The sequence below is a fragment of the Pelecanus crispus genome, chromosome 1, assembly GCF_030463565.1.
Source record: "Pelecanus crispus isolate bPelCri1 chromosome 1, bPelCri1.pri, whole genome shotgun sequence".
Taxonomy (NCBI): Eukaryota; Metazoa; Chordata; class Aves; order Pelecaniformes; family Pelecanidae; genus Pelecanus; species Pelecanus crispus.
Genome location: NC_134643.1, coordinates 10,306,747 through 10,330,255, shown reverse-complemented (window position 1 = coordinate 10,330,255; position 23,509 = coordinate 10,306,747). Strand labels below are relative to the sequence as shown.

Below are 23,509 nucleotides of genomic sequence, written 5' to 3'. Positions count from 1 at the left end.
ACAGACATACTCTGGAACAGAACAGTGCAGGATTCAGCTCCTTTTCCTGTCTGAAATACCCTTGTAATCTGTTGCTAGGCTTGAAAGGATTCAGAGTGAAGGTTGTTTTAAATCCCTTTTTTTGCTTATATCCACAGTCATGTTTGGTTTGGAAAAGCCCAATATACTAATACTCTCTTATGATTACAAAAGAGAATTTAAATGCTTTATTTGCTGAAAAGAAATAAATACAGAAACTCTGTTTATTTTCCTTCATTATATCTCAACTGTTTTTTCTCAGCTGTCAGTCTCAGTAGCATCTGCTAAAGCTCTTTATTTTTACTCCTCAGAAATAAAATCAATTAATACTTTTTTAAAATTTATTTTTCCCTATTCAAAACTTGGGTAATTCAGGACTGATGTGGTTGTGTCCTTTTCCCATGTCTCCCAAAGAGTCACAGTATGACCTTGGCCTGACCACTTATCCTACGGTGTCTCAGTTCCCTCCCTACCCTAGGGCTGGCTTGTTAAATGGACCATCAGGTTTTCCACACAGAAACACTGATTTGCATTGTACACTGGCATCCAGTCTTCACGGGGGTATTTAATTTCTCCTGTCATACAAATAACAGTGCAAAAGTAGAGCAACGAATGGAAAAATGACCAAAGCAAAATTAATATAATCTCAAAAAGGTATAACAAACACTCAGACCATTGTCTTCCCTGAAGTCAATACATTTTCTCCTTATACTAATCTACTTCTGCTTATAATATTATCTGGTTTGTGCTAGAGAGGTCTCCAAACTATTGCCTTGGCAACCAATAAACATTAATCCATGTGAGATTTTCCTCTTGAAATACTTTCTATATTGGAAATGTTATGTAGGAGGCAAATTTCACTGGAACTGGAAAGGATGTGCTGATGATTCGATTCACATTTTTTCTGGATTTTGCAACAAAACACAGTCCTGGACGTTTCTTATGCGAGAACAAATTCACTATCCGTCTGATGGAATTGGTGCCGGTGGGCACAACTGGACCATACATTTATCTGCCCCAGAAGACTTGCAGTACCCTGAAGTCTAACAAAAGACATAATACAGTTTGCTCAAGGCCCAAAGCAGTTTGTGTAACGGCAGGTCCTGTGCTGCTTTACGTTACCATTCTTAATTCTCAGTTATCATGCATACTTAATAGCTCAGTTTCAAGGGACCAAACCAAGGGTTTTGGTTTGCAAGGGCCTGTGCAGAATTGGCCTTTGCATCGTTCCTGTATGTTAAAGCACTTTCCAGTTTGCATAGCAAGATCCAGCGCTGTTGACATACCACTTAAAAAGGATTTTGCCAGAAATCCTGGGCAATCAAATAATGTTGTACCTTGGCTTGTCCCCTTGGGTAAGGCCAGCTGTTGGGGTTGAGCTCAGAAAGAGAACCAGTGTTGTAACATCAGCTATAACCAAAGACTGTGGCCTGGTTTGTAGGCCACCAAAATCAATAGGAAGACTCTTACTGAATTTAATAGGCTTCAGATTGCACGTCCATAGAGCAATACCAAGGTCTTGAATTACATCCAGAATCCCATACAGACCGAGGCAGTAGCAAGCAGGCACAACCGGTTTAAAGGACTGATCAAAGTCCACTGATGTCTTTCCAAAAGCTTTGAACAAGTGCCACAGAAAGGAGAGCAGTAATCCAAGAAGAAGGTGACAGAGGATTAGGATGACTGTGCTGAGGCCCACATCCTAATGCAGTTGCACAATGCATGCTTGAAAGTCGAGTTACATGGAGAATATTTTATTCATAAGCGCAAACACTTTGGAGCATTTGTCAGTGTGAAATAACACATTGCTTGGGTCTCTGAAGACATGATGTGAACCATAATGTGTGTTATTTCAAAATAACACATAGCTTGTCACTTATTATTACTGTAATAATCTGTATTTGAATGAATCAGCAATGGCAATGCATACTTACATCAAGAAAGGGGCAACTCCAGCAAAGGAGAAATTCTGGTTTTGTATTCCTTACGGAAAATAAAGGAAACCTTTTGTAAATAAGGACCATTGTTCCAGACATGCCTCCTGAAGAAAGGTTAAACCCCTCAGAATGAGTAGATGGTTTCCGTAACATTCAAACACAACATGGGATTAACTTTTCAGAAATGTTTTCTATGCCTAGTAACACTCATGTATTCATCTATGCCAGAGCCTAGGGGACTGCACAGCTTGTTTTGGAAAACAGTCATTCTTCTTGTGTGACACCTGGAAGTCCCCTGAGAATCGACAGTGTTCCACTCGACTGATATAACAAACTACACCTGAAACCACAGATTAAAAATTTTGAAAAAAAAAAAGAAAAAGGAGAATGCACAAACGAGGAATTTCATCGCCAATCAGAATGAAAATGAAACTGCTTCTCAACAGGAATGTGAGACAAACATGTCTTTTCATATTGAAATGAATGTATGCAAAAAACCTGAATAATTTTGCAGCCTTTATATCTAGAGAACTGCATAACATGAAGATGACCTGTAAGGGAGAAATTTTGAAAACTAAAATTGTCAGCTTTTGAATTTTATATGTAGTGGAATAATCACTTCAAGAAACTTTAAGACCAAGAGGAAACTATAAAAGTGATATTTTTAACTAGCACTTTTTTTTCCCTCCCTCTAAAAAGAAGAGGCTTCTAAAAAAATTCACTTCTCAGTTGCAAAAGTAACACAGTCAGAAAGGTATCTTTCAAGTGACTAAGTTTTGTGAGTGTGTGAAAGTAGGCTGGATATACTGTTAAGGAGCTGTTCAAAGGGGTTTTTTTAAAGATTTTTTTTTTTTTTTATTGCTTTCTTACCAGAAAACAAGAATAAGGCTTTTTTTCTTGGTACTCAGACATCTGTTTGAGCCTTGAACTAAATACTTGTGCTATTTATCTGTTGTACTACTTGTTCTGAAAATTCCAGATAGAGTCTCATTGCGCAAAAACATAGTCCTTGCCTCCAAAGAACATGCAATGTCAATGGAAAATAAAACAAATGTGTATAAAGAGTAATTACAGATTGGAAGCTGAGGCACAGAGATATCATCTGACGTCACATAGTAAGTTTGTGTAAGATCCTGGAATTGAATATCATCTATCAGTTCAGAGTTTTAGCCATAAGACCAACCTTCCTGGTATTATTAACATCCTTGAAACATGGAGGCAAACACATATCTCAACTTATCAATGTCTTAAAAGCTTTATTCCTTAACAGTAGAGCAAAAGTTCTGTTACGTAAACTATAATCAATAACAATACTATTTTTTAGTAATGTATTAAATCCTATTAAAGAATCAGACATAATTTTTTAATGCTGTTTTTGCTGCAATAAATGTTGAGGATTATGTTTGGACATTAACGCATAGCTGTATGTGTCAAGATGGTTTGGAGCTTCACAGCTCACATAGGAGCTTTATGAAGCCCTGTTTTTCTGGGACAACACATTTTCATAGCAGGAGTAAGTAAAGCTGAGAAAAGCAAGGAATTTTTTTGTCTCAAGGGAAATTCCAACATCTGTTTTCAAATTAAGACAAACAGTCAAAATGCTGAACTTTTCACAGAGTGACAACTTGGAAAAAAATGAAATCCAGGAATGTATAACTTTTGCTTTTGATCATTTTCTCTATGTCTGTTTTGGTCTGGGTGTCCAGTTTTCTTAGGCTTTAATGGGAAAAAACAGTGTACAACACTCCACAGGCCAGGCATGGCCAAATCACATCCCCAAATTGAGAAGCCTGGAAATGATTCTGAGTGTCTGTCTTACGTGGCATCCTCTGACACTGAACTGCATCTTACACAAAGGATAAGCATGCCTCATCTCTGATTTGGACCTGTTGGCCAGGATTTGAGACTGGGCTATATGTTTTATGCTGTTCTGCTATCATATTAGCCTTAAGCCAATTTCTGAGGTACTATCAAATATTTTAATGGGAGTTATGGACCTGTGCAGGAAAGAATGGGGAAGAAAGCAGCAAAACCACACAAAGCTCTTATAAACCTCGCTGTTACCCTGAACACACAGAGGTTAACATCAGATGAATACAATATTATGTGCCTTAGATCAGCACAACGATCCAAAGTAATGTTTTCATTTGGATAGAACTGGTGGAAAATTTTGATTAAATGGAAACTTCCTTTTTCACTGACAATTCATTCTGATGGAAAACGCCTGCCTAATCCTTGTAATACACTACCAGACAGTCCCACAAGGCAAATTCTCTATTTATGCATGACTTAGAGAGAATGGTCATCAGCCAGGTTGCTTCAGTGCTTTGCCATCACAGCTCAGGTCTGTCTTATTTGCCAGCTTAAACCTGGGGTGCCAACTGCGGTGGTGACCAGTGTGAACGGGTCAGTCACTCGTTTCACGCACACCACAGATCAATTCCTGTATGATGGTGCTTTTTCATTTACCACATATGCTGAACTGCATTTGACCTGGTGGTGAAAGGTTTCATTTACCATTACAGTCACTTCAGCTGTGCAGTCTCCAGTCTGCACGCTGATTTATGGATGGATGGATTTGCATATGGCAAACATCCACACAGCTTTATAAGTTTGCATTTATGCCAATAAATGTAAAGTCAGGGCTATGATACTAGTATGAGTAATGTTTTTATTAGAAATAGCTCTGTTTGGGGGTTTTGTTGTTGTTGGGGGGTTTTTTTGTTTGTTTTGTACTTTTTTTTTAAATGCACGTTTTAAGGATGAAATACCATTCCACTTCCAGTTTAAGACACAGGGACACTGCTAAAAAACTCAACCCTTTATTTCTTGTTATTATTTCTTCTTCTGTATTTCTTATTTCTTTCTTATAACTGTTCCTTAGCAGGTATACATAGGGATCATCTTGTCCCCAGGGGCAGGACTGAACACAAATCCTGACACTGATGGAGAAATCTCCAGGCTGATCCTGGAGATGGGAACATAAGAAGAGCAATATCCAGCTAGCCCAAAAGCCAGTCTAATGCAGTGCCTGCTGGTGACCAGCCATGGATGATTAAGGCAAGAACATGAGCACAGAAGACATAGCTCCTGATAGCCCTTATGTCAGAGCTGAAGAAAATTGTGCTAAGTGTTTTGGGTGGGGTTTTTTTGGTTTGGTTTTCGTTGGGTTGGGTTTAGGTTTTTTGTTGTTAGGTTTTCTAAATAGCATTTGTTCTCCTCCATATCTGGCCTAATTAACTGAAGACTCGTGTTTGGGCACCATTACCAACACTGCTAACACCCCGTACAAATACTAAAAGCCAATGTCCTGGTTTTCAGAATTTTTTACTGTAAGCAAGGTGTCGTTCTCTCCACAACATACACATGTATCTTCAAATAATGTTAACACTGCCTGATGAAACACTGTGACAAATAATCATTCATTCTTTGTTTCCTGGTATGAGCAAAAGGAGAAAAGATCCACCTCCCACCCACGTTCTGTAACAGATTTAGGAATGCGAGACCTTTCATGCTTAAATCATCTACCATGCAACACGAACGTTTATACCCACTGAAATACAAAACACATCATTCATTATTTTGAAACTTAATTTTGAATTAGACATTTGCATTGAGGAACAGCTAAAAATAGCTTGCAGCAGGGTGTGGTGTAATTTTGCGCTGTTTATGGATCTGGTCCAAGTATGGGTGTGTAAATAGCTTCATGTTTGTATACATTATGCAGATAAATGCATGGATGAACCTAAGGATACTTTCAGAATTCAGAGAGTTTGGGAAGTTTCTTCCCTCTGCTTAGCTTTGCAGAGGCATAGGCTGAGCTTAGCCAGACCCAAAAATCACTTTGGAAGAGCAGTTGGGTGGGAGAGAGCTCCTGGTCTCAGCAGGACAAAGCAGAGGAAGGAGTTACTTGTGTCGCATGTATGCTCCACATACCCTGCCACCGGCTAGCAACTTAATACAGAAGTCTAATGTCTGTGTGTCCTTTAGTTATCACTTGAACAGGCTCAGAGACTTTCTTGCAGTAAGTGGCCTTCTTGACATATGAATCTTTTGTATGTATGTTAATACATAATGTAATTTCTACCTTTTAAGATCAACCTTGGCCAGCACTAGAGAAGTGTTAGGATGCCTCTGTTCCAAGACATCATAGACCTCTTTACTAATAAGTTACTTTGTAGGTTGCTCTCTGATTGCTAACATAGATTAAGTAACAGCTCCAATTAATTAAATCGATGCCCCTTACAGACTAGTGAAGTTCTTCACAGCTAACTGCACCAGAGATCAGAAGTAGTGCAAATGTGTTTCCTATTGCATTTTATGCCACAAATGGTTTCCGCTCCTATTTTTAATAGAAAACATTCTTTGTGCTTCCTTCTTTAAATGTATACCTATCATAAAATGTGAAAAATTTTATTGCCCCACCACCCTCTACTGCATTTGAGACTTTCTGCATTTTCTTAACACGTGACATAGGTGACAATAAATTTTAGGATAATAGAAGTGTCTGCACAAGTGGCTACATATGAGTGGCTGCAATTTGAGATTTCTCTTGCTGTTTTGCAAAGAGCACTGAGAGCCCATTGACAAGATGTCTGGGGCGAGGGAGCATATGGCCCTGTGCTCGCTGTCCCACTTTGTCAGACTGATGTTTGAAAAGGAGCAGGGATTCCTTGCTCTCCTGCTAATGTTAGCAGCTGTTTGGAGTGGCAGGAAAGCCGTTCTGGAGTCTCCTGCTGCGGGGAGAGCTCCTGGGCCCTCTCCAATAAGCTCATGTGAGAAGCCGGCAGTAGCAACTTTCACTCAAAGTGCCTGGAGCCATAGCTACAGTAAGTAATACTCCAGTAAGGGCTAAAAATTTCCACAATGCCGTGCCCTTTTTTGAGAGATATGGGAACGGTTATTGAAACAGAACAACTGCGTTATGGAAACCCTATTCCAACATTGCAGTGCTACTTATCTAAAGTTACTCTGCTCGAATCAGTGGAACTGCTGCAAGGCTGATTTGTGTCTAATGTGTGCTCTGTCTTACGTTCACACAGATGGACTTCTGCACAGAAGGTTTTAATGGAAAGACCTGTTAACAGGCAAAATGGGAGAGGGCTTAGATAAGATACGACATTCCTTCGCTCAAAAACTCAGTTTAAACTTGCCTGGGTGTTCAGAACTATCTGATCAAATTTCATATTGATACACATCTTTAAAAGGACTTAAAGATCCAGCAGGCTGAGTGAGGGTCTTTCGTAGTGACTTCAGTTGACATTGCATCCTACTGGACATGAGGAGGCAACGAACCACAGCAAGGCAATGAACGGCTTTCTTGTGGTAGAGCACAGCGAAGCCATGGGATAAGCAGGATCAAGAGGGATTGTTATTGAATGAAAACTTTCATTTGGGAACGGAACAATATTTTGAGCAGTTTTTGCCTCATTTCTTCCCATTAACTGGGCAGAGCTGAAAAATTTCAAGTGATGCTTATTGCTTGGTGTTGTTTGCTTATTATTTCATAAGTGAAGAAGAACTTGTATAACCTCCCAAAAGGGCACTTCCCACTGCAAGTGCCATGTACATTGAAATCAATGGGACTACTCATGTGAGTAGGAGTTTATAACATCAGTTCTTTTTTTCGTTTTTAATCTCCTGGTAAATACCGAGGCAAATCACATTTCATTACAGGAATATTAGTGCGATTGAGCAAATCCCAGAGCCTTTGAATAATTGCCCTTTATAAATTCAGTGAATTAAATTGCATTTAACTTTGTGAGTTCTTTTCAGCACAATGTAACCAGATCAAATTAGTGCACAGAAGCTTTTCGAGAAAGAAAATATGTGTTGTAAATGATTACAGGGGTGACACAAGCTATTTACTGAATTATGGAGCTTGAATGAAATACATCATGGTATTTCGAGGTAAGTAAATGGAAACTACAAAACACTATCAGGGGAAACGGTATTGGTAAACTACAGCAACAGTCCCGTGTTATCTCATGATTAAGGGGTAGGTACATAATTCACTTCACCTTTGGAGGTGAACTTCACTTTGGAAACATTTTCTAGTCCTTGTGCCTGCCTAATCACAGTTTTTGGAGCTGTTTCAGGCATAAATGGCTTAGTAAATCTTTCTCTTTCCATATACACACATGCCAATTCTATCTAAGCAGACACAAGGTACAATCAAACATGCAGAAAATCATCTGGCTCAGAGCCTATTAAGATTTTTATTTTATGCTGTGTTTCATATTTTTCTACTGTTTACTTTCACTTTTTTGCCTTTTTGGATGTACAAAGAACTGTATCTTTTGAAGGATACCTTTAGTTTAAATGAAAATATTCACCTCTTCTACCTAGTTCAGCATGTACTGGAGTATAAGAGCAGAGTAGAGCAGTGAAATGCTGAGCAGTTTGTAAGGAAGATTAAAGTAATGATTATTTTGGGTGCCTCCAGGGTCAGATACAGACACAATTGAGAATAATACTCAAATCCCTTACATTTCAATAATACTCAAATCCTTTACATTTCTTCCACTCCTATCACACTTGTCTGCCAGACTTTCAATGACGGTCTACATCTGCCTACTGCTTAGATCTTGTGCTTTTTTTCTTTTCTTTTTTTTTCTTCCTTTTTTTTTTTTTTTCCTGGAGTGGGGGTGGCTTTTTAGCTTATCTTTTTTTTAAATATTAAAAGAAGCAGAAAATGTATAGTAGTGGGAGACCTGATATTGCTTTTTAAGATTCACTTTTCCCCAAGTGGTCATTATTACAGCAGATCTATTTAAGGCATGCAAGTTTCCATACCTGTGAATAGGTTAAAATTTTATGGTGCTGCTTTTTGCAACACTTTGAAATGTAATGATCTTTGCCACGAGCTAGCTAGAGAATTATTTACATATCTCCCTTCCTACCTCAGCTGACCATTCACATGCAAATAGGAGCTTTGACAGCTTCTCCACACATTTATGAGACCCAGTGATCTCTCCATTTTTCAACTCAGAGTGAAAGAGATGACATTGCCTTAAACTAAAGCTCTGCCAGACTCTAGATTAGTTTCTTACTCTGCAATACTGAACACGGGGGAAAAAAAATCCAACTTTCTTAGAATGGAAAATTTGGGGAGCACAGTGAATGCATTTTGGTCACAAAATAAGTATTAATTTCTTAGAGACCAGCTGAGGGACAGAAGTTTTACAAACCTTTTGAAAGGCAGAGCTGACTTAGGCCCTTGCTTTTTCCTCCCTTGGTCACTCAGAACCCAACAAAATAACACAGCCCCTCAAAACTCCCGATTTTTAGAGTAGGTTCAAATCATTGCACAGTGGGCACACCATGACACCAGGGGAGGAAAATGAAGAGCAGACACTTAAGCTGGCCCTGCCTGTTAAACCCCAGGTTTGAAGAAACTTGGCTTGTACTGCTGAACACTTGAGTATGTACTCACTCGTCAGTGGGTCCCAGAACGGTTCACCTCTGCACAGAAGAGGTTCATGGTCTGGCCCCGCACGTGCAAGCAACTGTCTCTTAAACCCCAGTGTCCGAGAGACTTGACTGAGTGGTTCAGCTCAGGACAATATGGTGCTTTTATGGTGATTATCAAAAATCATTGCTATTCTACCCACTCGCCAGTTGTTATTTTAAAGGAAAACTTGTCTTAAGACCGAAAGTCTCATTTTCTGGTGTGGTTTCAGTGTCTTCTAACCAGAAACAAGTACACATTTCCTAGTCTAAAAAGCTGTATTTCACCTCTCCTCATGTAATTTACATTCACTGATCACTTCCATATGTCTGGCATAAGGTAAAATAGTTTCTATGCATAGTAATGGGGGTGAACCTACAGTGAAACAAAATTCAGCGTTTGTCATATTCCTACATGCTGAGAGAAGAAGTTTTTAAGAGAGTGGCAGTTATGAGAAACGTCCCCAAAAAGGCTGTTTAAGGTCTCAGCTATGGAAATTGTGTTCAAAAACTAGAAGTTACATTGCTTAGCCTTGTCCTCAGTCCCTTTGGTGCAATGTCAATTAGTGGCATCAGAGGTCTAAACATGTATCACTGCAGTCACAGTCATTTAATTAAGTTACACTTGATTTGCACCAGAGTAATTGATGATAGCTTAAGATTTCTAATATAGAATAATAATACACATGAGACTGCTGATACTGCTGTCTTTGAAGACAAATGAAGAAGTTTCTTTACTCCAGTAAACAGAACCTTTTATGTTGGTCTCTGTTGGTCTGTTTGCCAGCCTCAAGAATTTGACTTAGCTCTTCTAGCACCAGCAAAACTGTCAAAAAACTATGTGGCACATGGTCAAGTAAGACACCGTAGTCTAACAAGTCAAACTACAGACTTGTGCTTGAAGTTCAAAGGTACGCCAAAATCATACAAAATCTTGTATTTACTCTGTATTTCTTAATTAATGGCATGAAAATCAGTACTTTATTATGGAAAAAGAATGTTATTCAAAACAACCATTACATCATGTAAGTGGCATGAAGAAGTATAATAGCAAAGAAAAAAAAATTCCTTGAGTTAATTCACTGAAGGTAATATTTAAATGCTGCCTTTAAGGTATGTGGAATATATGAACAACCAATTTTATTTCCACATAAGTCAGGCTGATGAGGGGAACAAGTGCTTTCTTACGTATTTTAGAAATGAGGATGTGAATCTGACAGAGATGCAGAATTCCACTTCTGAATTTATTATAGCAGTTAACCCTCGTTATTAGGTTTGAACTAGGGCTGTCAGGTTTTCCAGTGAGCAAGTCACTAGTTTTCCAGTGAGCAAGTCACAAACGATAGGCAATTATAACTGACTGAACTGATTACGGAGTATTTCCCCGAGTGGCTGAGAAAGGCTGCCCCTTGTCCTGGAGAAGGTTGGAAAGCATTCTGAGTATGGAAAGTCAGAAAAAGGGTTGTGTGCAGGAAGAAACAGAAGTTTTGTGTCCAGAATCTGCTGGGAAGGAAAGCACATACACTTGTAGGGGCAGAGGAGTATTAAATGCCAGTGGCCTGGTAAGGTGTGCTCAGACTGGCTGGAAAGGGAAGGAAGTGCACAAAGTGAGGTCTTTAGTTTTGTCTGACAGAAAAAAATTACTTTTTTTAACTCCCTCTTAATTTTAAAATATGGTTATCAGCTATGACTAGAAAAAAAAAGAGAAGCCTAACTTAAACTCAGAGAAACAGGCCACGATCTTGCAAGCACTCACATACGTTTGGTAGGCAGTATTGCAAAGACTAAACACAAAGGCTCTTCTTCTCCAGAGTCATCTGTAATCACCTTCACAGTATATTTAGTGTGAAATATAGGTGGACACTCCAAAAAACATTGCAAAGGGTTTCTGTATAGAATCATCTGGAATACTCAAATTGAATTAAATTAGATATGCTTTCTGGATAAAAAGCGTGTGTTTCATGTCACAGGCATACACAGCTGTGAATATAATTATTATAATCACTTTAAAGTACCTGTAAGGCCTTTGTATGTTGATCAAAAATAAGTTCTGACTGAACTTTGAATATACACATTAATGGGATTATTCTCAGAGTAGGATACAGCTCTGAATCAGCGTGGCAAGTCTCTGACCTCAAGCAATTCCTCATGAGATCACTTAATACCACTTTACAGGTGAAGAAGCTGACACAGAAGAGCCAAAGAATTAATAGGATTTCACATTTATGGTACTTTCTTTAATTCCCATTATGGTACAGACCTCCTGTGTACCATCAGCTGTAGTGCTGGGTTTCTGTTAACCTCCAACCTCCATTTGTAGGTGAGGATAGCAAAATTTTCCTAATTCTCATGACTGTTGTCCAGTAAAAAGTGTGAATTCGAGTGGGTGTTAAAAGAATGATGAAAGACACAACATTGTAAAGAGATGCCAGAAAAGGAAGTCGAATACCCAGTAGATTACAGTTGCATCGCAGATGAGAAAAAAAAAATCTGAAAAAGTAGAAGTAGAAATCTATGTTAATCTTGATCTCAGTAGCCCAGGCTGCAGAGAAAAGCCAAATTTTCAACATTTATTATTATTATTACTTTATTTCATAACGCTCCTTTAAAAAGAGCTATGTGGAATTTTCTTTCAAATTTAACAAATTCCTAATCTTTTCACTTGAGATAAAATCTTGCTTGCCTATTTGTTAAAGGTCAGTTTTTATGACTCCTATACTTATGAATATACACTTGGTCTTGGTGGATGGATTCTGACACATCTTGGAAGAGCAGCAATTTAGAAGTAAAGCGATTTCCTAGCTATGCAATTTGCAGGTAGCTCAGGACTGCATTTATATTATTGTTTGCAAGGCCATCAGAGCAAGAAGTTTTGAGACAGCCATCCACCTGCTGCAGTAGAATCATAGAATCATAGAATCGTTTAGGTTGGAAAAGACCTTTAAGATCATCCAGTCTAACCATTAACCTAACATTACCAAGTCCACACTAAACCAACAAGGGTAGACAAGACTAAACCATGTCCCAAAGTGCCACATCTACCCGTTTTTTGAACACTTCCAGGGATGGCGACTCCACCACCTCTCTGGGCAGCCTGTTCCAATTCTTGACTACCCTTTCCGTAAAGAAATTTTTCCTAATTTCCAACCTAAACATCCCCTGGCGCAGCTTAAGCCCATTTCCTCTCGTCCTATCGCTAGCTACTTGGGAGAAGAGACCAACACCCACCTCACTACTACCTCCTTTCAGGTAGTTGTAGAGAGCGATAAGGGAGAATGAGAAGAAGGAGTATGAGAAAAAAAGCAATCTGGAAAATAAAGTTTTCTTTCCCAGATCCCCAGACATCATTTCTGCTGTCCCTCCTATCACTCGACAGGAGCTGGCATTTACCACATGAGCCTAGTGGAATGGAGACCTGGTACAGGAGCTAGCATGATGGAGATGAGACCAAGTTGGCCTACAGATACTACGGAGCAACATTCATCATCACTAATATACCCTTGTTGTGTTTGGGAAAAAGAGTTTCATCAGGGGTCAGAACCATTTCAGACTATACTTTCAGGCAAAAGCAGCAAAGGTGCGCCGGGAAATCCATGAAGGAAGTAAAAGCAATATTAACACCCTGAAATCTCCATTTCACCTTAAGAGAACTCCCTCCATGCCTTGGCCAGCTGTGGGATCCGTGTCTAGCAAAGGATAGCTATTGCCATTCTGCTGTCCGCTACTGAAGAAGGCTGGACCCTGCACTCTCTGCAGCGCTTTTAGATGCTTGTGAGCTGTATTTATCGTCTGCTGCCTCTAGAAAAGGCCACCAACCCCTCCCCCTTGAAAGGCAGCTCTAAATCCTTTCAATTGTCTCACAGAGCTTTTTTGTGTCCTTTTCTCACACAAGGCTGGAATTTCAAAAGGAGCCAAGAGGGGCCGTCAGAACCAACATGAGCTTTGCTTCATTAGAGTGGAGAGTAAAGGAGAGCTTTCTTTTTCCTCCTTCCACAAGTCAGATGAAAGCAAATAACTACTTCATTCCTCAGATTGTTCTCCGCAAGATCCAACTTTGCACAAAAATATTTATAAGAGATGAGAATTTTATTTGACTGCTCACTTCTAAAGTTTCTGCAACATCCAGCTGGGGAGATAAGCAGGCGGCCCAACAAATGTCGAAGAACTTTAAAACATTAGAAGAATGGCAGAAACTTCTGACTTTACTGTGTTTGGCTATGAAACGGCAAAGGATGAAAACTAGATGCGACACAAAGTAGACTAGTCCTTACACGTTTCAGGGATTGCTGTAGATGTGTTTAGCTCAAGGGGAATTCGTAATCCCCAAAGTGAGAAAAGAATCCCCCAAACTGTAAGTCTATTTAGAATTTTTAGAAACAAACCTAAATTAGGTTTCCTCCTGCTCTCACTATTGAAATAGTTCAGCTGAAAAAGGGGAGAATCAGCGTCGAGGCACCTGTCCTCTGAGTTGCCCATATGCATATGTATTCTTATTTGCAAACTATGTTACATGAAATCAAGTCTTGAATACATTTTTCTTTTAAAGTGTAGAAACATTCAGAAAGTAACCGTGCTGGTCAGGGGACAGCTTATTGAAAGCTCTGAACGATTAAGTTATTAAATTAGTAAAGCTCTGCAGCCCCAGACAGTCACTTCCAGCATGTGTCACTGGATTTGGAATGAGCTTATTAAGGAGGGGAGACATGGGAAATGTGAGATGTAAGTTAGGTAATTATTTTAAGAATATGGAGAATGTAGTGGTACTGTATATTTCTTGCTATAACTGAAAGTTTGATGTAAATTTAGAGTCACAGGTGACCTCAAGCTCACAGATACTGAGGGTGTACCTAAGTTTAATCAGCTGGATTTTTACACAACTTTAAATATTCATTTAAGCAGAGACAGCTTCTTGAATTAGGATGCTTTGGATTAGAATACAGCCTAAGTTCTTCCATAGCATTTAATTGGTACCTTCTTTTGATACCTTCCCAGAAAGAAAGAAACTAAATGAATGAACAAGGAGCTTAATTCCTTTTACCGTCCCTGAAAAGCGATGAGCACCCTTAAAGTCTCATTCAGCCTGCCCAACCCAAGATTAGCTCTCTGGAGGTACCTCTCCTTCCACTGACAATGAAGAGAGCCTAATGTGGCTGACTGTGTCAGTCAAAAAGCAAAAGACACCACAGAGAACCTCCTGTGGTGCCGGAGAAAGGCCACAGCGCTCTTAAGATTTCTGATGCTCTCAACAGCTGTGGCCATCCTTTCCTCTCTTGTACATTGGGGCGCTATCCCACTTGGAAAAAAACAGGAAAAGTCAAGTAAATGTACTATCCCTGCAGTTATTCTCACCATCCACAGCTGTTACTGGAAGAGAGCAGCTACCCTATATGAAGGCTGTATGTGGGAGCACCGTGAACTTGCAGACATTCCTGAAGGGAGCTTTAATCCTGGCAAGGGAAGGAATTCGCTGAATCGCCCACCAGCACGAGCACACCACCACCAGCAACTTTCACATGTAACCTTAATTAACAAGAGCACCAGGACAAGCTACAGAACTTCCATTTCAAATCTTGACATAGAGCTGCCAGGGTCCACCCCACACATTTGCTTAAAAATAAGCCCGTGGGAGCCTGAAGACAATTTTACCCCTTTTAGCTTTCAAACAACTGGAAAATGTCACAACCATTGACACCACTTAGAAAGATTTGTTTTCTTCTCAGTCACTTAGGCACTGCCTCAGGTGAAGATGTGATTTCGCTTCACATTGAACTAGGGTCAAGTCAGGCTCCAGCTGATGTAGAAAATATTCAAAATATTGGCGCAACTTTGTATTATTGCTTGTGCTTCCATGCCGGTGTTCCGGGTATGCACACGAGAGAAAAACCCTGTGGGCCAGAGGAAGTAAATAGAAAAGATGTCTCTCTAATAGTGGCTGTGGGCATTAAAGGGCATATGCAGAATCAGTGATTAGGCAAACCAAAACCATATTAAAAGGATCGGAATACAGCAATGCATTAAATAAAAACTGAAAAACACTTCCAAGCAAACAGAAAGAGTTAAAAATACAAATAATTTAGTGGTTTCTTCTCAGGCAGAACTTCATGTAAATGCTTTCTGTATATACAGATGCACACGCAGCAGAGATTATCATAACTAACCCATTTACATTGTAGCAACCTGCAAGGACTGGGTTTCTTATTTTAAATATTGCTTTGCTAAACCTCATGGAATAAATCCACACCTGAATGAACCCTAAGCACACAGGTAGGTGCTTCAGTCCTGATAAAAAAACTTCAAGCACAGAAGTAAATTTTAAGGCAGACTTCACATATCAGTAGATCCATTGAGCTCAGTGAAACTACGGATGTTTAAACTCCTCACTAGGTCAGAGTTTTAAAGATGCTGTAACAAACAGCAGGAGCAAGTGCTGCACACCTTGTCCACAGCAAAAGAGTAGCGTTTCCATTGCTGTCAATGCGGCACCTTCCATGAATAATTCAGTCATTTGCAAACCGTACAGCACAAATCATTAAAGAGAACTCTAGCTCCTCAGAAAAGGGAGGCTCTGTAGTTCAGAAACCACTTTTTCCACTGGAGTTAAATGGGAAAGTTGGAAACACAAAATGAACATGTTGGGCTAAGTTTTCCCCCTTCTTGTTCCAATTACACTGCCTGTCTCAGGCCCTAATTAGCTAGCTGAAAATTTCCCTATATAGGCAAGATCTGAGCTTAGGCACTTCCTTCATCAGCTTCTCCCTCCTGTCAGCCCATGGGGCATGTCAGAGGCAGGCAGGGTAGTCCTACCATCTCCCCTGACAGTTCTCAGGTCTCATGAAGACCCTACTCCACCAACATTAGAAAGACCAACACACGGAGCTTATCTGAAATACTCATCATTTGGGGGCAAAAAAGGCTGAAGAGTCTGTGGCTGCATCTGCCATCTTCACTGCCTCCCAGCCCCCTGCACGGATGGAACAGTGAGGTCCGAGGGTGCGGAGCCGTGCAGAAATGCCATCTGGAATGGTGGAAGCTGAAGAGTGTTACAAACCCGTGCCTAGACTGCAAACATCACTGGTTTGCCGTCCTCCACAGTCTTCTTCCTAAGTCTGGGCTGCCCTTCTCTCCTTTTAGAGAGGCTTTTCCCTCAGACAGTACTCTTGCAACATAGTTTAAGCAAAAGGTTTTTTTAAGCAGATACCTTGAAATCTGAGACAAACTCTAATACTGGTCTGAACTCAAGAGAGACAGTCTCCCTTGCCAATACTTCTCTCCCCATTTCCTTCTCCCACTTTGTCCTGCTTTCCCAATATTTGTGGAGGTATTGAATTGTGAGTTATAGAGTTTGATGGAAAGGAAAAACCACAATCAAACCCACTGGCAGGTCATCAACTACAACCAGACTGGGTCAACAAACTACAGGCCAGGTATCATATTTACACTAGCGTACATACAGGTAATTCAGTGCGGTGTCATTCCTCCCTTGTCATGGCATGTTGGACTGATTGAAACGGACAGAAGTTTTGCCATTTCTTTCACTAGGGCCAGCATTCCATCCGTATAAAAAGCCATCCTATAAAACTGTAAATCAACCGCACATCAAGGACAGAGTAGTTCTCACTATCACTACACTTTAAAAAAAACACTTATTTTTAATATGGCTTGAATTGGAGCCAGGAGTAATAGAGCTAAATCTGTGTGCAATGCTTTTCCAGTTACTTATTCTCAAATAATATGTATCCAATTGAGAAACAATAACAAAGAGGAACCACGCATGTACTCTTACAAAACATACTTACAGCATTTAGTAATTTTCAATAGACAAATAGGACGTGACAGATGGATTTAAGAAAGTTGGGTTCACAAGATTTACGCATGTGGAGAACAAAATCGGGGTTGTCTTAGGGAAAATCTGCAAATCAATGAATCATTAATGGAAACTCTCTCTTTCTTTGGGCTTATATGTTTATATTTAAAGGTTACTGTAGCTGGTTCCACCTCTGTTTGTGCCGTTACCTCCCCATACAGAGGGACGGCAAAAGAAAATAGGAAACAATAAATGAAACAAGAAATTAATCTGGAGTTAAGACTATGCTATTGTTTTAAACTTTGCCCACTCAACTTGATCACCGTCTTTCTGACAACTCTGTGCTCAATAGAAGTTTTCTGAGCAGAATCTGTGACCTAGTGACATAATACGGAGACTTACAACCGACGCCGAAATTGAAGCCAATGAGATTAAAAAAAAAAAAAAAAACCACAACAAAACCCCCTACATTCTTTAAAGAAAGATTCCTTTACTTTTGACATATCAACAATGACATTTCTTGTTACTTTACAATAAGGACACAAAGTCTTTGAAGGACACAATAAGAGGAGCTCAGAGGTTGAAGGGCTCAACTGAGCTTTCAGTTTTATAGCTGGTTTTACCACATTTAGGCTGTGATCCAGAGCTCACTGACTTCAGTGAACTTTGGATCACACCTTTAATTATATTAATTACCTTTGACTGAAATAAAGAGATAAATATCATCTGTACAAAACCTTTCCAATCCATGCACTAAGATGAAAATTCTTGGAAACTTTAAAACGTACGGAGCAAAACCCTGATGCTACTGAACAGGAGTTTCACCAGTGATTTCAGCTGGGCAAGGATTTCCCTAGTACTGTCCTCAAATTTCCTTCCTTTAATATGCCACCGAAATCAAGGTGATACAAACCAAATAACCAGAACTCCGTTTTACAATAAACAGAAAGAACCTTTTCAGACCGCAGATGTGGCCTTAATATATGCATTTATACACTTTCTCTTCCTCTTCCTATCCGTAACAAGCCCTGTAGGATGCTTCTAATCTTCTGCAAGACTGAGTGACAAGAAGTTAAGAGGAAGGAAGAATGGGAGTTCACTGAAACTTCTGTCCAGCAACCTGGGAAATGGCAGAGCTAATACTGGACTTTTGAAAACAAGTGACCATAGGAAATCAAGGTTGGCAGGGATTTAACCCTTCATGACTCATTTTGCTAACTTTTAAAGCAAATGCCTGAGCTCTTTAACCATGTTTGACATCTAATTAGTCGAGAAAAATGAGAAGTTAAAATACATCCTTGCTTTTCTTTTGAAATAAAGCACCAACAATTAGCTCCAAGGTATTTGTTTAGGAAAAAAACAAGCATGCACGTTAAAAGAAAGCACAATGACAGTCACTGAAAAGAGAAGTCACTTGGGTCATTCTTTTCACCCTGCATATTTTTTTTTTTTCAATGTCATAAGTTTATTTTACTCAACCACAGCTCTTCATGGAGAGGCAGAATGGGTAAGTAACTGGGTAGCTTCTTTTCCTAATTGCAAGCAGTCTGAATAGAGATGAATCATGTAGTAGCACACAGTCATATAGCGGTGAGGTCTACCCTGAGAGATGCCTATTAGCATGTCAGGTATTCAGTCAGTGCCTAAAAGACATATTTTCAATACCGAAGCTCTTAAGGCCGTTCCTACGCAAGGTGTTACCATTGATCTGTGCATTGAATACTGTGCTGGAAGTAAAATTTGTCTGGAAAAGCACCAGGTGATAAGGCTTAGTTTTCCCTGGCTGATGATGATACCCCCATGCTCAGGGACCAATGCAGCAGTGCAGGCAACATGCTCCTCTCGACCTGGCCAAGCATTTACACTGGTACTTAACATTAAGCATGTAGTAGTCTAATCTGATTTTTAGGGTTACACATGTTTTAAGTCAAATATGTGAATCAAAGGCCAGGGCGCGAGTTCCTGTAAGTGTTCAGACTTTACCTTGCTTTGAATTAACTATGCATTTACTTTCTTTGCTAGATAGGAAACAGGGTTGCTCAGCATTTGAACTCATTTTCTTTTTACAATGATCCGCCAATTATAAAGACAGTTTCAATGTTCTTTTCAGTTTCCTGTTTTGCTCATATAGGACGGACTGTATATTAAAATTTCATGTCTGATATATTTAAAAAATGAAAATGAGACCCTTTCTCCCAGCAAGAGCAGAACTGGAAAACAACCAATCAGCAGAGGAGCAAAATGTTGCTAAACAGTATATGGGTACAGTACCAGCCGGGTGAAAAAAGGGAAAAAAAAAAAAAAAAAAACCCAAAAAAACACTATCAGGCAGATTTGGCCATCTTTTGAAACTAATTTCTGTGAATCTAGTCAGTATGAGCAGGGGCAGCAGACTTGAGCCATCAATAAACTTTAAAAGGGTGAAAAAAATAAACAATAATTAATTAGCCGTTAAATCCCTTTACAGGATATTTTTATAGCATTTATGCTTCTATATATTAATCTGAGTTTTGGTATGATTGTAAAAGTTTGGAAGCAATTAAGAGGTTTTTAATGAGTTTTTTGACATGACATGTAGTTATGGTAGAAGCTTTCTTCAGACTCCATTATTCAAAATAATCAATTTTGTGTTAAATACAAGTGGCTTTTCTTATGAAAACCAAATTAACAGATTCTGAACCCCTTAACTGTTCTTTTCATGCATATCTTTTCAAGTTTAAACACACACAAGTATGCATATATGTGTTCTTTAATAAAAGCCTGCACATGCATTTATTTCATACAGTACATCCAAGTTTTGCAGGTGTTTAATTTTTTTTTTTCATCTGGAGTGCGAAAATGATGTCTGCCTTGTATCAGAGAGGACTTTTCCCCCCCTCATTTGCAGCATGAGAAAGATGAAAAAAAAATTGGAAAATGTATGTCTACTGGCAAGAGTTATATTGACACTATCCTGTAAACTGAGATTGACATCTATGACCAGGCGTGCACACACATGTTCTTTTTTTTTCCGCTGCAGAAGTCGTGTGTTACTTTTCCTCCCTTCTTTCAGAACCGTAGCTGCTCTCAGCCTTCAATAATCTGAGAATTATGAGGTGGCAGCTCTTCAGAGAGACTTGTATATGCATATAGGATGTAGAGATCTCCTTTACAGAAATAATACTCTACACGTCTTACATTTTAAACTTCTTTCCCAGTTGCACATTCTCCAGATTTGGTGAATCCTTCTGAAAATGTACTTAGAGAGGAAGTATGCTGATAAAGAAAAGAGTCTGCCTGCTTCAGAGTCCTCCTTTAATACTGGCAGTACCATACAGAAGTTAATTACTGACAATTGCAGTGTGAATGGCATTACACAATTTCAAAGGTAAACGTAATCTCACAGCTCTCTTTCCGCAGCTACACCTTCCCTGTGATCTCTAATGAAATGCAAGAGACTACACGGAAAACAATCCCGGTTCAAATAAACTGCACTGCATTAAACATCCATAGGCAGCATTTTCTCGTGCATAACAGTCCTTTCCTCCTTTTCTGGACTGATCTGTTCCTTTCAGTTTATAGTTTCTTGGCAAACCCACCATCCACTGCTTATGATAGGCATCTGATTGTCAGATTTGTACAAACTGAATATTCATGACTTGAAAATTAACCACTTCATGCCTAAAAAAGGAAAATAGGAATCTTCAACCTACTCCGTGCTGTTTGAAAGAGACCTGGCACTGTGGCTGCACTGCGTGCCCAGCACGGGAGAGATTAGCTGGGCGGCCAAGCACGTCTTATCGTTTTGAGGAGTAAAGTCCGGTGAAATAGCGCACGGCTGAAAAATGCTCTTCCCGGGAGCAGCGCGACCCGGAGTGCCTGGCCGCAAATGCAACTGGAACTCTTCTTTGTCTGTGTTTCAACTGCGTGGTACCGACCGTAGCACGGAGCGGCTTTTTAAGTGGGGTTTTTCAGAAATTTCTCCTAATGCCAATTTCCCCTTTGGAAGATAAGGAAAACCAAGGGAGGAAGGCGCCGGGGGGAGGGGGGGGGGGGTGGTGGTGGTGCGCGGGGGACCGGGAAGCGACGGGGCAAGGAGCAGAGGTTTTGAGGAAAACCGAGAATAAGAGAACAACAGACTTACCTTTATAGGATAATTTGAGCCTTGGCACGTTATTCTTCCCATGCTGGCAGCTCACTCTTCCCGCTAGTAATACTCCCAAGGAAAGCAAGGCAATCCCCCTGAGCCAGCCCATGCTGCAGCAGCCGCTGGAGGGTCCCTGCGAGCCGGAGCCGCGGCGCTCCCCGTCCTGCCGGGCGCCGCCGGGGAACTTCAGGCAACCTGGGGAGCGGAGGTAACAGGTGATGGGGGTGGGCTCCGCGCCCCGCCGCGCCCCGCCGCGCCCCGCCGCCGCCAGCCGCCCCGGCCCCCCGCCTCGCCGCCGCCGGGGCAACTTCGAGCCCCTCTCAGGCACACGCCGCGGGCCGGAAAGGGAGGCAGCCCCCGGGCGCGCGTGGCGTGCGGGCGGGGGGGGCGGCATGGTGCGGGCGGCGGCGCGGGCCGGGGCCGGGGCCGGGGCCGGGGCCGGGGCCGGGCCGGGGCTGGCCGGGGCTGGCGGGGCTGGCGGGGCCGGGCCGGGGCTGGCGGGCGCCCCGCTCCCCGCGCGGCGGGCGGGTCCCGGGCGGCAGGGGCGGGCGCGGCGGCGGCCCCGCGCTCCCCGCGCGCATGGAGGCGCGGGGGCACCGCTCCTGCCCGCGCTCCGAGCGCGGCTGACAATGGGCGCGCAGGAAAGCGCGACCCCCCTTCCCTGCTGTCACACCGCACACGCGAAGAGGGGGGAAAAAAAAAAAAGAAGAAACGAAACACATCGCGGCAGAGATTAGAGGAGGGAACAGAAACCTCCGCCGAGCTTGGGAAAGGCACGGCGCTATAAATTCCACCAGCTTTTTTATGTCATTGTCCAGCTTGTTGGCTTTGTGGTTTTCTTTCTTTTTTTTTAATTTCTTTTTACGGCTCTAATTAAAAGATGTACGTCCCCCTTTAAAAACAACAACAGCACAACGCAACCCACAATGCTGCTACCCACATAAATAACATCTCCCGCCCATAACGTAATCCTCTTCGCCTTGCTCCCGGTTAAAAACAAGTAACAAAGTCTTCCATCGGCACAAGTTCAGCGCTGACGCTTTTAAAGCCTTGTTAGGGAAGGTTGCTCCAACCCTCCCGCCCTCCCCACCTTCTGCACTACTCCAATCCAGCAAAAGAAATTCCCAGTAAAGCCCACTTCAGCGATCAGTTCAAGACGTCTACAGGTCTAGAGGGGCTTATAAATTACACTGGAGTATTCTCTGAAGTGCTCTTATAAGTTAAAAACGTTCCAAACCTTCCAATTTCTCGGACTGCGCGATTATTATAATCTCATATTTTCATGCAATGAAACTAGATTATGACTCTTGTTTGTTTGTTTAAACAAAAGGAGACACAAAACACCCAGAGGTCTTCTAAATGTTAAGGAGCTGTAAATACAAACATATAAGCCAACTTAAGCTCTCCCCTCCCACACATCGGAACAACCCCCTTCTAGTGAGTGACGGTTTATTAAATTTTCCGTGATGTTCTTGCTGAATATCAATTTAATGTGAATTTGGAATTTAACGTCTTACACAGATAGGTACCCCATATTACACTCCTAATGCAATATTGACAGAAAAGCTGACAATCGGCCTTTGCAAAACATTGGCATCATCAAAGAGGTGTGATGACCCCTCTTTATTTTGTTCTATACTTTTCCAGAAAAAAGAGGCTGTGAGTGCTTTACGGTGACAAGTCTGTGGTATTTCAGTGAGATCTCTTCCTTCCTTTTACCATTACTTACTGTGGGCTAAAACCCAGTTATCTAGTCCCACCAACGGTGACCACACTAGACTCGAATTTTACAGAGCACAGCATCTCTCTTCTGTGTTCAGACCTTGCTACTATACCAGCATCTAGGAAATAGTCTTAACTTTGAAACTGAAGTTCACAGTTGAAAATGAGGGTGTCAGTATGGTTCTAATTAAAATGTAAAGACTCATGCAGAACAAGACTCGGCATTACGGTAAAGCAAGGGCTAAAGCTCTGTCATTGCCGCTTTCATTGCTTAATATTCACACGCCAGTGGAAAAGAAGGGGCTTTCCCCCTCTCCTCTTTAACAAATTCTTTTGCTTCCTGAGCTTAATTCATTAATCCTGTGGCATTGTATCTGCCAGATTCAGCAATTCTATTGATCAGCAGCATTGTTAAGAAAATAATATCCAAAAATAATGTTGATTTTAGTCATT

General features: G+C 40.9%; 1 protein-coding gene across 1 annotated transcript in view; it reads right to left on the bottom strand.

The window, feature by feature from the left end:
• Positions 1 to 22,296, bottom strand: part of SEMA3A (semaphorin 3A) — a 170,717-nt gene extending 148,421 nt beyond the window's left edge. The window contains exons 1-2 of the mRNA XM_075727722.1: positions 22,275 to 22,296; positions 21,332 to 21,529 (exon numbers count right to left, since the gene is read on the bottom strand). Of these exons, the coding sequence (XP_075583837.1) occupies positions 21,332 to 21,529; positions 22,275 to 22,296 (220 nt within the window). The remainder of the gene's footprint in view (positions 1 to 21,331; positions 21,530 to 22,274) is intronic.
• Positions 22,297 to 23,509: the final 1,213 nt, after the last annotated feature.